Below are 14,353 nucleotides of genomic sequence, written 5' to 3'. Positions count from 1 at the left end.
ATAAAGACTGGAGTGAGAAGCTTCAAAAGCTTCAACATCTGTCTGATAGGAGTTTCGAAAAAGAGACTACAGAGAATGGTTGAAAGGCAGCATTCAAAGAGAAGATGGCCATATAAGGTCCAGATAGGCAAGACCAGGGTTTGGGGAGGTCAGGCATCAGCAAGAGGGAACACAGGCTATGTGGAAAATTATGGAGCAAAGGGCTAGGGACTCAAACAAAACATTTTGACAACAAAAGTGAGAATTTATATATGGAATGAGGATATTATAAATAGTTATTAATGAGAATGGAATTTGATGATGAGGCAAAGAATGTTCAGCCACATTCCCCTGGCTAGAATAAATCTGAATATAAGAGAAACTAAGCCCATAAGGAGAGGTAAATCCTAACATAGAATGGGCAGGGTTAGGAATGAAGAAAAGAGCAGTTCTAGAAACTCCATTTCTCAAGGGGATGTATAACAGATGGAAATAGGTCTGGCTGGTCTCAAACTCCTTGGCTCAAGTGATCCTCCTGCCTCAGCCTCCCACAGTGCTGGGATTATAAGTGTGAGCCACCACACCCGACTCAGCTCTATATTTTCTATTTGATTCCTTTTCATAATTTCTATCCCTTTATTGGTAGTCTCTATTTGGTAAGATATTCCTTTAGCTCTTTGAGCATATTTAAGTTAGTTGATTTACAGTCCTTTTCTAGTAGGGCCATTGTTTAGACTTCCTTAGGGAAAATTTCTATTCATTTTTTTTCCCACTATGAATAGGCCATACTTTCTTGCTTCTTTGCATGCCTCATTTGTTGAAAACTGAACATTTTGAATATCATAATGTGGCAACTCTGGAAATCAGATTGTCCCCACACCTGGGGTTAGTTTAGTTGTTGCTGCTGGTTGTGGATTGCTTGCTTGCTTAGTGACTTTTCTTTTTGTTGAGACAGAGTCTCACTCTGTTGCCCAGGCTGGAGTGCAGTGGTGCACTGCAACCTCTGCTTCCTGGGTTCCAGTGATTCTCCTGCCTTAGTCTCCCGAGTAACTGGGACTATAGGTGCATGCCACCATGTCTGGCTAATTTTTTGTATTTTTAGTAGAGATGGGGTTTCATGTGTTAGCCAGGATAGTCTTGATCTGACCTCATGATCTACCCATCTCGGCCTCCCAAAGTGCTGGGATTACAAGCATGAGCCACTGTGCATGGCCGCTTGCTTAGTGACTTTTCTGAAACTATTTTTGTAAAGTCTGTTATCCTTTTTATGTGCAGTCACTGAAACCCATGTTTCGTTAGCTCAGTGGTCAGCTTGTGTTTTGACAGTTTCCTCAAATTCCTGGAGCCAAAAAGAAAAAAAGAAAAAGTACTATTTCAGTCTTTGCCATCTGTCTCTGTGTTGTGATGCTCCTTTAATACTTAGCTAGGCTGTTTATAGCTCTGTCTTAGCTATTAAGTCCTGCTCACATGGAGCCTGAAGGTCAGCCAGAGGTAAAAGCTTAGGGTCTTCTCAGACCTGTTTGAGTATGTATCTATATACCTGGTCATGATTATGTGCTTCTTGACCACAAGATATACATGGGAATTTTTTGTTTTTTAATTTTTGAGACCGAGTCTTGCTGTGTCACCCAGGTGGGAGTGCAGTGGCACCGTATCGGCTCACTGCAACCTCTGCCTCCCGGGTTCAAGCGATTCTCTTGTCTCAGCCTCCTGAGTAGCTGGGACTACAGGTGTGACCCACTGTGCCCAACTCCTGTATTTATATTTCTGAAATGTGTTTATAATAAAGGAGTGAAGGGGAGCCTGGATGGTTGATGATATCGTACTACTGACTGAGGAATCTGATTTATTTTCCAATTCTTTGTACATAATTTCTAGAAAACAAAAATAAAATAAAGGTAATAACTAGCAGAGCAGAAGTTGAAAATAAAACTTTCATCTGATATATGGGGAAAGTGAGTAGAGAGATGTACCACAAAGTACATTTCTTTGGTTTAGTACTGTTTCTTCCTCTGCCTTGATTCTATATTAAAGTTTAAATAGCATCATACGCTATAATGTCAGAAAACACTCAATTTACTGGTTCACTTCCAAAGGAGAGATTATGTGCTTTTACTCTAGTTGCACCAACTGTCAACTCCTTTAGGAATGGAGCCCATGATCCTAGAGTGTTAAAATGGGCAACAAGAAAGAGAAACTCATTTTAGCTGTTCTTTTCTAAAGGTATCCTCCAGCTCCTCCTCCAACATTGACCCAGTCAACTATATTGAAACAAATGATTCAATCATCCACCTACCCTCTAAAGTAGTGATAGAAGATATTACTATGGAGCTACACTGCCCACTGTGCAATGATTGGTTTTGTGACCCACTGATGCTAAGCTGTGGCCACAACTTCTGTCAAGCCTGTATCCAAAACTTTTGGAGGCTGCAAGCAAAGGAAACATTCTGTCCTGTGTGTAAGATGCTATGTCAGTATAGCAACTGTACATTCAACCTTGTACTGGACAGGTTGGCAGACAAGATTAAGAACTTACCCCTACTCAAGGGCCATCCGCAGTGCCCAGAGCATGGAGAGAACCTGAAATTGTTCAGTAAACCAGATGGGAGACTGATCTGCTTTCAATGCAAGGATGCTCGGTTGTCTGTGGGGCAGTCTACGGAGTTCCTGCAAATCTCTGATGCTGTCCGTTTCTTCACGGTGGGTGAGCTCTGGGCCTTGAACAATCCCTTAGAAAAACTAGGAAAAATATTTTATAGGGCTTGTTCGTTCTTCCAACCCCATAACTTTATTCAAGTGATGATTAGAAAGCCCAGATTGCTCAGAAAGTGCAATGTATCTTGCAAAGTTCTTTTTCCAGAGTTGCTGCTTATAGGAAAAGAACAATGGAGGAGCTCTGGCTTACTCCCTCAATCAAATCTGTATCAAAACTCTGCCGTGGTAGCACTCTGCTAAACACTGTGCAGAATGCGGATATATAAGATACTGCTCTTGTTATCAAAATTTCAAAATCGGATTAAGCTTAAAATGAAGAAAACAATAGAAGCAATATAAGATTATTATTAAAAGTTAAATTTTGTCACATTTGTAATTCTTAAGGGTTTAGAATTTCTGAGAAGATTAGTGAAAGATGAAATAGTTGGGGGAAATATAGTGAAAGAAAGGGAAAGGACTAGAGCTGGGAAATCATTTGGATTTGGAAGGACAGAGGGAAGAATCAAGTGTTCTAAGTGAGAACAACACAAGTAAAATTATAGATGCTGAGAACAGTGTATAACTAGAGTGGAAAATGTTTAGAGTTCTATTCCCTTCTTCAAACACCTGTAGCTAGCTACTAAGAGAGCAAAACTAAGTTTTAGGATGTAATTTTCCCCAGGATTCTTTTTTTTTTGAGATGGGGTCTCAGTATGTTGCCCAGGTTGGTTTCAAACTCCTGGGCCCAGGTGATCCTCCCATTTCAGTCTCCCAAAGTGCTGAGATTACAGATGTGGGCTACTGCACCTGACCTTGTTTTTCTTTTCTTCTTCACAATTTTTGAAGGAGACAAGAACTATGGTACAGAGGAAAAGGAAGATTTTGCATAAAGAGCTTGCTTTTTTCTTGTACACTGGGGCCTTGGGGAAGATGTCCTTTATCATCCTTTATCTCCTGAGTCAGTCTGGGCTAATTCTATTTGGTATTCTCAGGAGGAGCTTGCCACCCAACAGAGTCAACTGGAGGCAACTCTGAAGGAGCTTCAGTCCCTGAGGAAGAAGCAGAAGGAAGCTATTGCTGCTTATAAGGTGAGGAGCAAGATAGAGGGGTTATGAGATAGAACTGGAACACACCCTTCATGTAACTTTAGCTATGGATACAAAGGTGCCTAACATAAGTTATCCACATACTAAATGGCACCTGGGCTGTAGAACTGGAAAACTGAGACTGCAGGGTGGAAAGGAATATGGTGGTGCAGTAGGTTCCTAATAGCTGCTCAACAGAGCAGATTAATCTTTCCCCTAATATGCTGATCTTTTTGATGGTTCATTTACCAGGTGACTGTTGTGGGGTTGAAATCTGTCTGGTTTTTGGCTTTATCTATGGCAAAAGAAGGAATTTATCAGAAAAAAATCACTAAAGATTGCTATGTCCAAAGAAATACCCTTCATTCCTTTGAGTTTATAACCAGAAATCTCTAGACCTGTGTCTCTATGGTTGTAAGCTTTTTCCATCTGATTTGATCCTTCTAAGCTTCCTCCAAACTAAATAAAGCTATTGTCTGCACTTTCAATTTCATAGGCACTCTAGGACAACACTAATGGCTACAGATTTGGCAAATAGCTCCTAAGTTGGGGGTGCTAAATTGGAAGTTCTGTTTCTGTATTAATTATTCTATGGAGAAGAGCCTTTTCAGGTATTTACCATTTGGAAGACGAAATAAGTAGACTCCAGGGAAAGAAGAAAGATATGTGGAAGTAATAATGTCTTTAGAGAATCTTGTTCCTGTTGTAAAAGTTCCTATTAGTGTCAACATTCATTCATTCATTCAACAACTATTTATTGAGTGGGTCAAGCATAAATCTAGATACTGGGGTTGGGAGACAGGTGTTAATTAAACTCACCAGTGTAAAGAAAATAACAACTGTGATAAGTGCTATAATGAAAGTATAGGGTATAATGATAGCGTATAAATGGAGAACATAGTCTAGATTGGAAGATGGGTGTTTTCTGAAGAAGTCACTTACTAAAATTGAGAATTGAATGATAAGTAACTTAGCGAAGTGAACAGGGTGAGTGAGAATATGAAGAAGGTGACCTGGAGAAGGATGTTCTAGGAATAGAAAAGAGCATATGGAAAAGTCCTGAGACAGAAAGTTAGCTGCTATGTTAAATAGAGAAAAGGCCAATAAAGCTGGAACATGCTAAGCAAGATGATAGTGAAGAGGTGGATATGGGCTCACTGTAACCTCAAACTCTTGGGCTCGAGAGATCTTCCCACCTCAGCCTTCTGAGTGTCTGGGACTAGTGTGCCATATCTGGCTAATTATTTTATTTTTGGAGAGATTGGGTCTCAGTACGGTGCCCAGTTTTGAACTCCTGTTTGAGTGATCCTCCCAGCTTGGCTTCCCAAAGTGTTGGAATTACAGGTATGAGCCCAGCCAAGACTAACTTAAGGGTGCAATAATAGTTATGGACCATGGAATCCAAGCTAGATAAGAGAGGACATGAAGGTAGAAGTTCCTGAATAGAAATGGAAGGGTTGGTGAATAGGAGGTTTCAATGAGATCCAATAATTGTTGAAATAGGGGTATCTGAGTGAGCTTGGTGCATAAAAAGTTATTTTGTAGATGATGCAATTGCCGGGGGTGATAAAATCCTTGGTGAGACTATGGGAATGAATCAATAAAGGTGAAAATCACTAGAAATGGGGAGAATGAGGAACTGAGAAGCCAGGACACCAAATGGTTTACCTGTGAGGATGTTGAGGTCACCCAAGAAAAAAGCTACAAGTGTTACAGTTATCAATTTCAGCACTTCAAATGTTATCTCCTGCTTCTTTTATATTGTCCTTGTAGCAGGAGTGGCATTCCCCCAGTTCTGATTTCTAGGTAAGGATGGTTCTTCCAGACTCCCAATGACCCCAGTCTAATAGTACCACTTGGCAGCTATTGGTTTACCAATCTAGGAGGCTATTATCATCCATTCTAGAATGTTTGATTAACTCCACGGTCTTATTTAATATGGCCCTTGTTACCATCTCAGTACTGCAATAGGAACCTAGAGGGCACTTTTGACTATTTCATCCTGAACTATTAAATTAATTGGAAAAGAAGGAGTAAGTCTCCCAAAGGACTCATTTTAATATGGTTGAATTTGATTATCAGTAGACAGTTGTATGCATTTTTTCTGTAATGGTATTTCCCAAGTGTGTGAGTGTTGGTGGTGTGGGTTCCCCATCCCCAAGCACTAGTCTCTGTAATAACCATGGTAACAATCATGGAGGTTTCCAGGAAAACAAGCTATATCTGCAGCAACATGTGTCCACGGAGTTTCTAAAGCTGCATCAGTTCCTAGACAGCAAAGAAGAGGATATTTTAACTGAACTCCAGGAAGAGGGTAAAGCCTTGAATGAGGAGATGGAGCTGAATCTGAGCCACCTTCAGGAGCAATGTGTCCTAGCCAAGGATATGTTGATGAGCGTTCAGGCAAAGATGGAACAACAGAACTCCTTCAACTTTCTCAAAGTGAGAATCCATACCAATATGATTATGGGTACCTTCCTACCTAGAGAGGGGAAGAGGTTTGGAAAGAATGCAGAAGTGGCTTTTCACAGTCAGGGAAAACAAAACAAAACAAAACAAAATTGCTATAGTGCTTCTAGTGCTTCTAAGATTCTCTGGAAGAAAAGCAGGAGGGTACTTCAGCTATATGCACAGCAAAAGCTTTACTTTTATCCTCTACGAAATAAGATTTTAAAATTCCATTAATAATAGTATATATTAATAGTTTAATATTTTTCCATAAAGAGCCTGACACTTTATTTCTCAAAAATAGAAATGTTGCAGCATGAATTGTATCTCTGGCTCTCAGTAATCATAAGTTGACTTGTCTGAAAAGCTGTTTTCTAACCTTTGCTTTCTTAAGCTTCACCTCTAAAGAGACATTGGTTACCATCTCAGCATTCAGAAGTTTAATTCGCTAGAGTAAGGAAAAGTGGCCTTGGGACTGGAATACTTACTGTGTTTTTCCTCTGAGACTATTTGAAAGTATAGGTAAAGATAGCTTAACCTTAAGTGTTATATTATTGGCTTCTGTCTTGCTCCCTGTAGAAGGGAACTCTAGAAAGAGCAAAAGACCAGTTTAACCTGGGTTAGGATCAGGGATGAAGATTAGAAAAAGTGTATGAAGAATAAGAAGTTGGGAGAGATAAGTTGGGGACCATCTGCACAAATTCTGGTGGTGGCTAGCATTACCAAAGAAATTTCGGGAACTGATGAACAGGCAGATCATGTCTCTCTTTCTCCTTTCTTCTAGGACATCGTACCTCTCTTAGATAGGTAAGTGTTTCCCTATGGTACTCTTAATATCCTTCCTTGAGTCTCTGGAGGATGTCTAAGGATAAATGATTTATGTCCCCTGCAGCTTGAAGCAAGGAATGACATTGCTGGCAACAAGAGAGCTTATTTCCAGAAATCTGAACCTGGGCCAGTACAAAGGTCCTATCCAGTACATGGCATGGAGGGAAATGCAGGACACTCTCTCTCCAGGTATCAGTGGGTAGTAACTATTGGTTCTCGGGGCTCCTAATCTATGTTTAATCTGTGGGATCTCTTCTGTGGCCCTAATTAGGTTTTTACAGTCTGGGATAGTGAAGGGGTAGAGTTTGGCCAAAAGGAGGCTAGTTGGTATGACTGAATTTCTTCTAGTGGCATGACCTGAGAATTTATGATTTTGTGCTGATAAACAGATAAGAGTTTGATAACAGGATTACTTATTAGCCTATGATTTTGTTTGACTATTTTATGAAATATGGCAACAGACAAAATTTTATGTTGCTTTGCTAAATCAGCTATATGGATCCCAGGGGCTTCTCTTCTCCGAAGAAGGAGGCTTCTGTACATGCTCTTTGTATGTACACTGGGTCTTTATAGTTTCTCTTGTGCTTGATGTTCACAGCATAGAATATTTTAGGAGTCTGTTTAGATTTTCAGTGCTTCAGAAGAAAACCAATAATTTAAATAAATGTACCTAAAAAGGACACTAAGTTTTTCTGTTCCTGCAGATACCAAAGGACTGAGCAAGACAAAATAACACACATGGCATTTCAAGAACATCAAATAAAGTTCTAAATAAAAATCTTTATAGAAATAAAATTCTAAATAGGGTTTTTATAGAATTCATAGATTTATCATTATTATTATTGTTTGTGGTTATTGATTTAATGACAAATCACAAACATATCCCTGATTTAATGAAAAATCACAAATTTTTCCAGGTAATTGACATTGAAAAAAATCAACTTTACTGAGATATAGTTAACATAGAGTAAAATTCACCAATTTTAAGGGCACAATTTGATGAGTTCTGATAAATATATATACTTAGGTAAACATCTCCATAATCAAAATATAGAAAATTCTATCACTCCGAGAAGTTCCTACATGCCCCTTTGCAATCAGTCTCTTCCTTCTACTCTCCCCCTCTAACATTGACTGATATGTTTCACTTCAGTTTAGATGTGTCTTTTCTAAATTTTTACCTAAGCGATAGCATACATTATGTAGTGTTTCATGTCTGGCTTTTTTAACTTAGCATAATGCTTCTTTTGAACTTATGTTGGAACTTATGTTGTTCCATGTATCAATAATCATGAATATTCATTCCGTTTGCTTATTCATTTGCCAATTGATGGACATGGAGTAGTCCATGGTAGTTTTATCCATCCTGCAATTAATGAAAATTCCAGTTTCTCTATATCCTTTCCAAAACTTGATATTGCCAATCTTTTACATTTTAACCATTTTATTGAATGTACAGTAATATCTCACAGTGGTTTTAATTTGCATATTTCTTTTTTTTTGGTCGGAGGGTAGGACAGAGTCACACTCTGTTTCCCAAGCTAGAGTGCAGTGGTACAATCTCAGCCCCCTTGAACCTCTGCCTCCAAGGCTCAAGTGGTTCTTATGCCTCAGTCTCTGAAGTAGCTGAAATTACAGGCATGCACAGTCATGCCTAGCTAATTTTTGTATTTTTAGTAAAGTTGAGATTTTGCCATGTTGGCCAGGCTGGTCTTGAACTCCTGGCCTCATGTGATTCACTCACCTCAGCCTCCCAAAGTATTGGAATTACAGGCATGAGCTGCAATGCCTGGCTGTATATCTCTAATGAGCAATTCTGTTGAGAATCATTTCATGTGCTTCCTTGTCATTCATATATCTTTTCGGATATGTTCAATCTTCGGTTTGTATTTTTATTGTTAAGTTGCAAAGGATACAAATCCTTTATCAGATATATGTTTCTTAAATATTTTTTCTCACTAGATGGTTTGGCTTTTCATTTTTTAACAGGGTCTTTCAAAGAAATACACTTGAAATTTTAATACAGTCCAATATACTAATTGAGTCATCGATGGGTCATAAAAGCCCTCAAGGTGCTTCATATATTTTTCAGCTCTATTATTAAGGTGAATACACTCTTAAGATTGTTATGATCTTTTGATGACTCAATCTCACTAAAATTATAAAATGTTCATCTTTATCCCTGTTACTATTCCCTTTCCTGAAGTCTATTTTGTCTAATATCAATATTGTCACTGTTTTTCTTTAGATTTGTTTTTTTAAAAATCTTAGTTTTTTAAATCAAACAAAATTATCTGTTTGCATAGTACATTTTTTCTCATCATCTTACTTTTAACTTATTAATGTTTTTATATTTTAGGTATGTTTTATGTGGCTGGCATATAGTTTAGTCTTGCTTTTTTATTTAATCTGACAATCTATGTCTTTTAATTGAAGTGTTTTGACTATTTACATTTAGTGTTATTAATATGTCTGGGCTTAAATCGACCAGTTTGGTTATTTGTTTTTTAACCATATCATCTGGCTTTTGTTCCTTTTTTCTCTATACCTTCCTTCTTTTGATTGAACGCCCTTTAGTTTTCCTTTTCATCTTCTTCTTGTTTTTTTGTTTTGTTTTGTTTTGTTTTGAAACAGAGTCTCATTCTGTCGCCCAGGCTGGAGTGTGCAGTGGTGTGATCTTGGCTCACTGCAACCTCTGCCTACTGTGTTCAAGCAATCCTCCCCACTCAGTCTCCTGAGTAGCTAGGATTACAGGCATGCACCACCACACCTGGCTAATTTTTTTTTTTTAATTTTTATTATTTTTAGTAGAGATAGAGTTTCACTATGTTGGCCAGGCTGGTCTCAAACTCCTGACCTCAAGCTACTCACCCACCTTGGCCTCCTGAAGTGCTGGGATAAGAGGCATGAGCCACTGTGCCTGGCCTCTTTGGCTAATTTTAAGATTAGCTTTTTGTCACTTGATTCCATCAATTTGATTATACAGGGTCTTGGTGTGAATTTCTTTGTATTTATTCTGTTTGTGCTTCACAGAGCTTCTTGGATATAAGGGTTTATAGTTTTCATCAAATTTGGAATAATGTCAGCTGGTATTTTTCCAAATACTTTTTTTACCAACCTCTTTTCTCCTCTCCTTCTCAGAGTCTAATTTTACATGTTTTAGACAACTTGATATTGTTAAGTTGTCTCAGGCCAGTCACAGTATTTTTTTTAGCCTTTTTTTCCCTCACACTTCATTTAAAATGGTTTCTATTGTTATTCAAATTGTCTCATCTTTTCTTCTGCATGGTCTAATCTTCTGTTAATATTATTCAAGATATTTTCATTTTATATACATTTCATTTCCTTTCTAGAAGTTTCATTTGACTCTTTTTATATCTTGCATATCTCTTCTCACCATATTCATGCTTTCCTCTACATTCTTGAAAAAGTAGAAGACATCTATTTTAATGTCCTTGTCTGTGAACTCTATCATCATTGTCATTTCTGGGCCTGATTTTATTGTTTGATTGTTCTCCTGACTGAGGTTCATATTTTTCCTGCTGCTTTTCCTGGCTAGTAATTTTTTTCTTTTTAGTGGGTTTTATTTTTTAGGACACTTTTAGATTTTTTAATTTTACAGAAAAGCTGAAAAGATATTACAGAGTTTTTATATACCCCATCAGTTTTTTCTATTATTAACATCTTACATTTAACATTTTTTACAACAAATGAACCAAATTGATACATTATTAACTAAAATCCTTAGTTCCTTTTGATTTTCTTAGTTTTTATCTAATGTCGTTTTTCTGTTTCAGGTTGCCATCTAAGATGTCACATTACACTTAGTTGTCATTTTCTTGGCTGTGACAGTTTCTCAGACTTGTCTTATTTTTTTATGACTCAGACAGTTTTGAGGAGTACTAGTCATATATTTTGTAAGGATGCTGCACTACTTCAATTTTTTGATGTTTTCCTCATAAAATTTTGGTTATGAGTTGGGAGAGGAAGACAGTAGCATTAAAGTGCCATTGTCATCACATCATATTAAGTGTACATACTGTCAACATGATTTATGACTGTTGATGGTGACTTTAATCATCTGGCTGAGGAAGTGTCTGCTAGGTTTCTACACTGTAAAGTTACTCTTTTTTTCTCCTTCTATACTTATATACTTTGGAAGGCAGTCACTGTGCACAGCCCATACTTAAGGAGTGAGTGGTTATACTCCCCTTACCTGAGGATAGAGTATTCATGTAAATTATTTGAAATTTTGCTGCCCTGGAGATTTGTCTTTTCTGGTTAGTAATGTTTTACTGGGTGTAAAATATGATGAATTTCATATTGTTCATACTAATGAATTCACTTATATTGGTGAATTTATATTTGCTAGATTTTGTTGTAGTTCTTTCAGTTCTATTGAATTTAACTCTGGCATGCAGTTAACATTGTATGAAATAATTTTGTTCCTTTTGAGGCTTAAATAAAGCCTTGTTAGAGTGGCTCAAGAACAGCCTTTAATCTAGGGCTAACTTAGCCTATTTTCTAAGGTAATAACCCTTTTGATTACTCTATGAGTAATAATTAGTAATTTTATGAAATTTTTCCATTCTGATTGGCAAGATTGAAAACGATTTCCAGCTTTGTGTGAGCTCCAGAAATTGTTCAGTCTACTTATTTCTGGGGGTTCTTTCTCTGGCCTTGACGAGTTTCACTGCATATATGTGCAGATCACAGCCTTGAGAGAATCCCTTTGTAGATGTTCAAAAGTTTCTATAGGCCAGGCGCAGTGGCTCACGCCTGTAATCCCAGCACTTTGGGAGGCTGAGGCGGGTGGATCACGAGGTCAAGAGATCGAGACCATCCTGGCCAACATGGTGAAACCCCGTCTCTACTAAAAATATAAAAGTTAGCTGGGCATGGTGGCACGTGCCTGTAGTCCCAGCTACTTGGGAGGCTAAGGCAGAAGAATTGCTTGAACCCGGGAGGCGGAGGTTGCAGTGAGCCAAGATTGCGCCACTGCACTCCAGCCTGGCGCCTGGCGATGAAGCGAGACTCTGTCTCAAAAAGAAAAAAAAGTTTCTGTGAAGTTCCCTCCTCTGTGTTACTCTGTTCAGCAAATTGTATCTGCCTTGGTATGACACAGGTTCTTCCTGTTTACTCTGTAAAGCCAAACTTCACTTCTTGCACTCTTTTAAAGTGCAAACTGATTTTTAAATTTTTGGTGTAATTTTACATCAAGAAAACCAAATGAGATTTATTTAGTATTTGACTATTTATTAATAATGTATTATTTATCCATATACTCTCCCTCTATACAGAGAAATTGTTTTTCTATGGTAACTGCGGTCAGACCTTTGTAAAATATATTCCATACTTTTTATTTCGAAGTCTTTGCTTATTTTGTAGATCCATATATTCTCCTTTTCTGCAAGGCTTATAAATTAGGCTGTTGCTTTACAACAGGAGCTGGCACTTTTTCTGTAAAGGTTTGACGAGTAAATATTTTAGGCTTTGCACGTGTGTGGTCTTTGCTGCAGCTACTTAACTCTGCCCTTGTAGTGAAAGCAAAGCTACAGACAACATATAAATGGTCATAAATGTAATCCGATAAAACTTTACTTACAACGTAGGCAGTGGGCCAGATTTGACCTGTTGGTTGTAGTTTGCCTATTCTAGCTTAGGGAATTATGCAATTTAAAATATTTGCATGAACAAAGGCCCAAATAATGGGGAGTGAACCATATGGGGAAAAAGCATTCTAGGACAAGGAAAGAAACTGTAAGGACCCTGAAGTAGGAATGAACTTCATTATGTTCAAGGAACTGCCAACAGGCAAGGGTGGAAGAATCAAAGTAAATGAGGGAGAGTGTGATAGGAGATGAAGTAGACAGGTAGGTAAATCATGTGGCTCTTTTTTCCTTTGTAAGGACTTTGGATTTTATCTCAGATGTGATGGTAAACATAAGAGTATGATGTGCAGGAAAATGGCATGATCTCATTTATGATATGTGTAGAACAGGATGCAGATGGGCAGGAGTGGAAACAGAATAGTAAAAAGCTATTGCAGTAGTTCCAGGCCAGTGATATTTATGGAAGTAGTCAGAAGTGTTTTGGCACAGATATATTTTGAAGGTGGAGCTGACAGAACTTTTTGTTGTATGAATATGGCATGAGAGGGAAAGAGAGGACAAAAAGCTGACTCAGGAATCTTCAGAGCCAATGCGGGCTGAACTAGCCAGAGGTGTCCGAGGCTTAGCAAAGAGAGCAGACTGGGATTCCAAAAAGTTACTAAAAAGCATTTATAGTACCTCCAAAAAAAACCTAGTCCTCACATCAGAAAGATTAGCAACCCAAAGTGAATGGGGATATGTAAGGCAATAGGGATTTGGCCTCTATGGAAAAATTCAAGATTCTTCATTCTTCAAAGCCTGTTGTTGGAAAGAAAAGTCCCTGGGATGCTGGAAAAGACTCAGGCTTTTTTGAGAAGATAGAGTTAGACTAGAGTTAGTGACTAGCCTGGCCAACATGGTAAAACCCTGTCTCTACTAAAATTACAAAAAAATCAGCTGAGTGTGGTGGCATATGCCTATAATTCTAGCTTTTCAGGAGGCTGAAGCAGGAGAATCACTTGAACCCAGGAGGCAGACGTTGCAGTAAGCGGAGATTGTGCCACTGCACTCCAGCCTGGGTGACAGAGCAAGACTTCATCTCAACAAAAAAAAAAAAAAAGAGAGAGAGAGAGAGAGAGACCCTAGATTGATCTTGCTTCCAAGGATAAATAAATCTAATAACAATAAATGCATGCATATATGTATCTGTGTCCATGATGTGAACACACATAGCTATTATGTGTCCTTTATCAAATTTCATGCCAAGGTTCAATGATCTCACATCTGGAATTTGTGTCACCCTCTTACTGGTCTGCTTTCAATCTTTCTTCATTTAGTTTAGATATTCTTTTTTTATACTGCTGCCCTTTGAATTGTCTAAACTAATGCTTGTAAAATTATCTGTGATGAAGGGCCAACTTTAAAAATCTCAATCTGTCATAGACTGATACTTTTGTAGAATATAATATAAATTACTTGAAAAAGTGAAATTAGGCCAGCCGTAGTGGCTCATGCCTATAATCCCAGCACTTTGGGAGGCCAAAGCGGGCGGATCATCTGAAGTTGGGAGTTCAACACCAGCCTGACCAACATGGAGAAATCCTGTCTCTACTAAAAATACAAAATTAGCTGGTCATGGTGGCACATGCCTGTAATCCCAGCTACTTGAGAGGCTGAGGCAGGAGAATTGCTTGAATCCGAGAGGTGGAGTCTGCGGTGAGCCAATAT

General features: G+C 38.2%; 1 protein-coding gene across 3 annotated transcripts in view; it reads left to right on the top strand.

Moving 5' to 3' along the window:
* The window catches only part of TRIM69 (tripartite motif containing 69), a 33,624-nt gene that overhangs the window by 16,532 nt on the left and 2,739 nt on the right, over positions 1-14,353 (top strand). For 2 of the 3 annotated variants that reach the window (XM_017545714.2, XM_017545705.2), the window contains exons 3-7: positions 2,203-2,679; positions 3,666-3,761; positions 5,967-6,200; positions 6,991-7,013; positions 7,099-7,223. In XM_017545714.2, the coding sequence (XP_017401203.1) occupies positions 2,203-2,679; positions 3,666-3,761; positions 5,967-6,200; positions 6,991-7,013; positions 7,099-7,223 (955 nt within the window). The remainder of the gene's footprint in view (positions 1-2,202; positions 2,680-3,665; positions 3,762-5,966; positions 6,201-6,990; positions 7,014-7,098; positions 7,224-14,353) is intronic. The other variant, XM_037744613.1, reaches the window with a different exon arrangement.

The sequence above is a fragment of the Cebus imitator genome, unplaced genomic scaffold, assembly GCF_001604975.1.
Source record: "Cebus imitator isolate Cc_AM_T3 unplaced genomic scaffold, Cebus_imitator-1.0 Scaffold9, whole genome shotgun sequence".
NCBI lineage: Eukaryota > Metazoa > Chordata > Mammalia > Primates > Cebidae > Cebus > Cebus imitator.
This window is presented reverse-complemented; position numbering and strand designations above follow the sequence as displayed.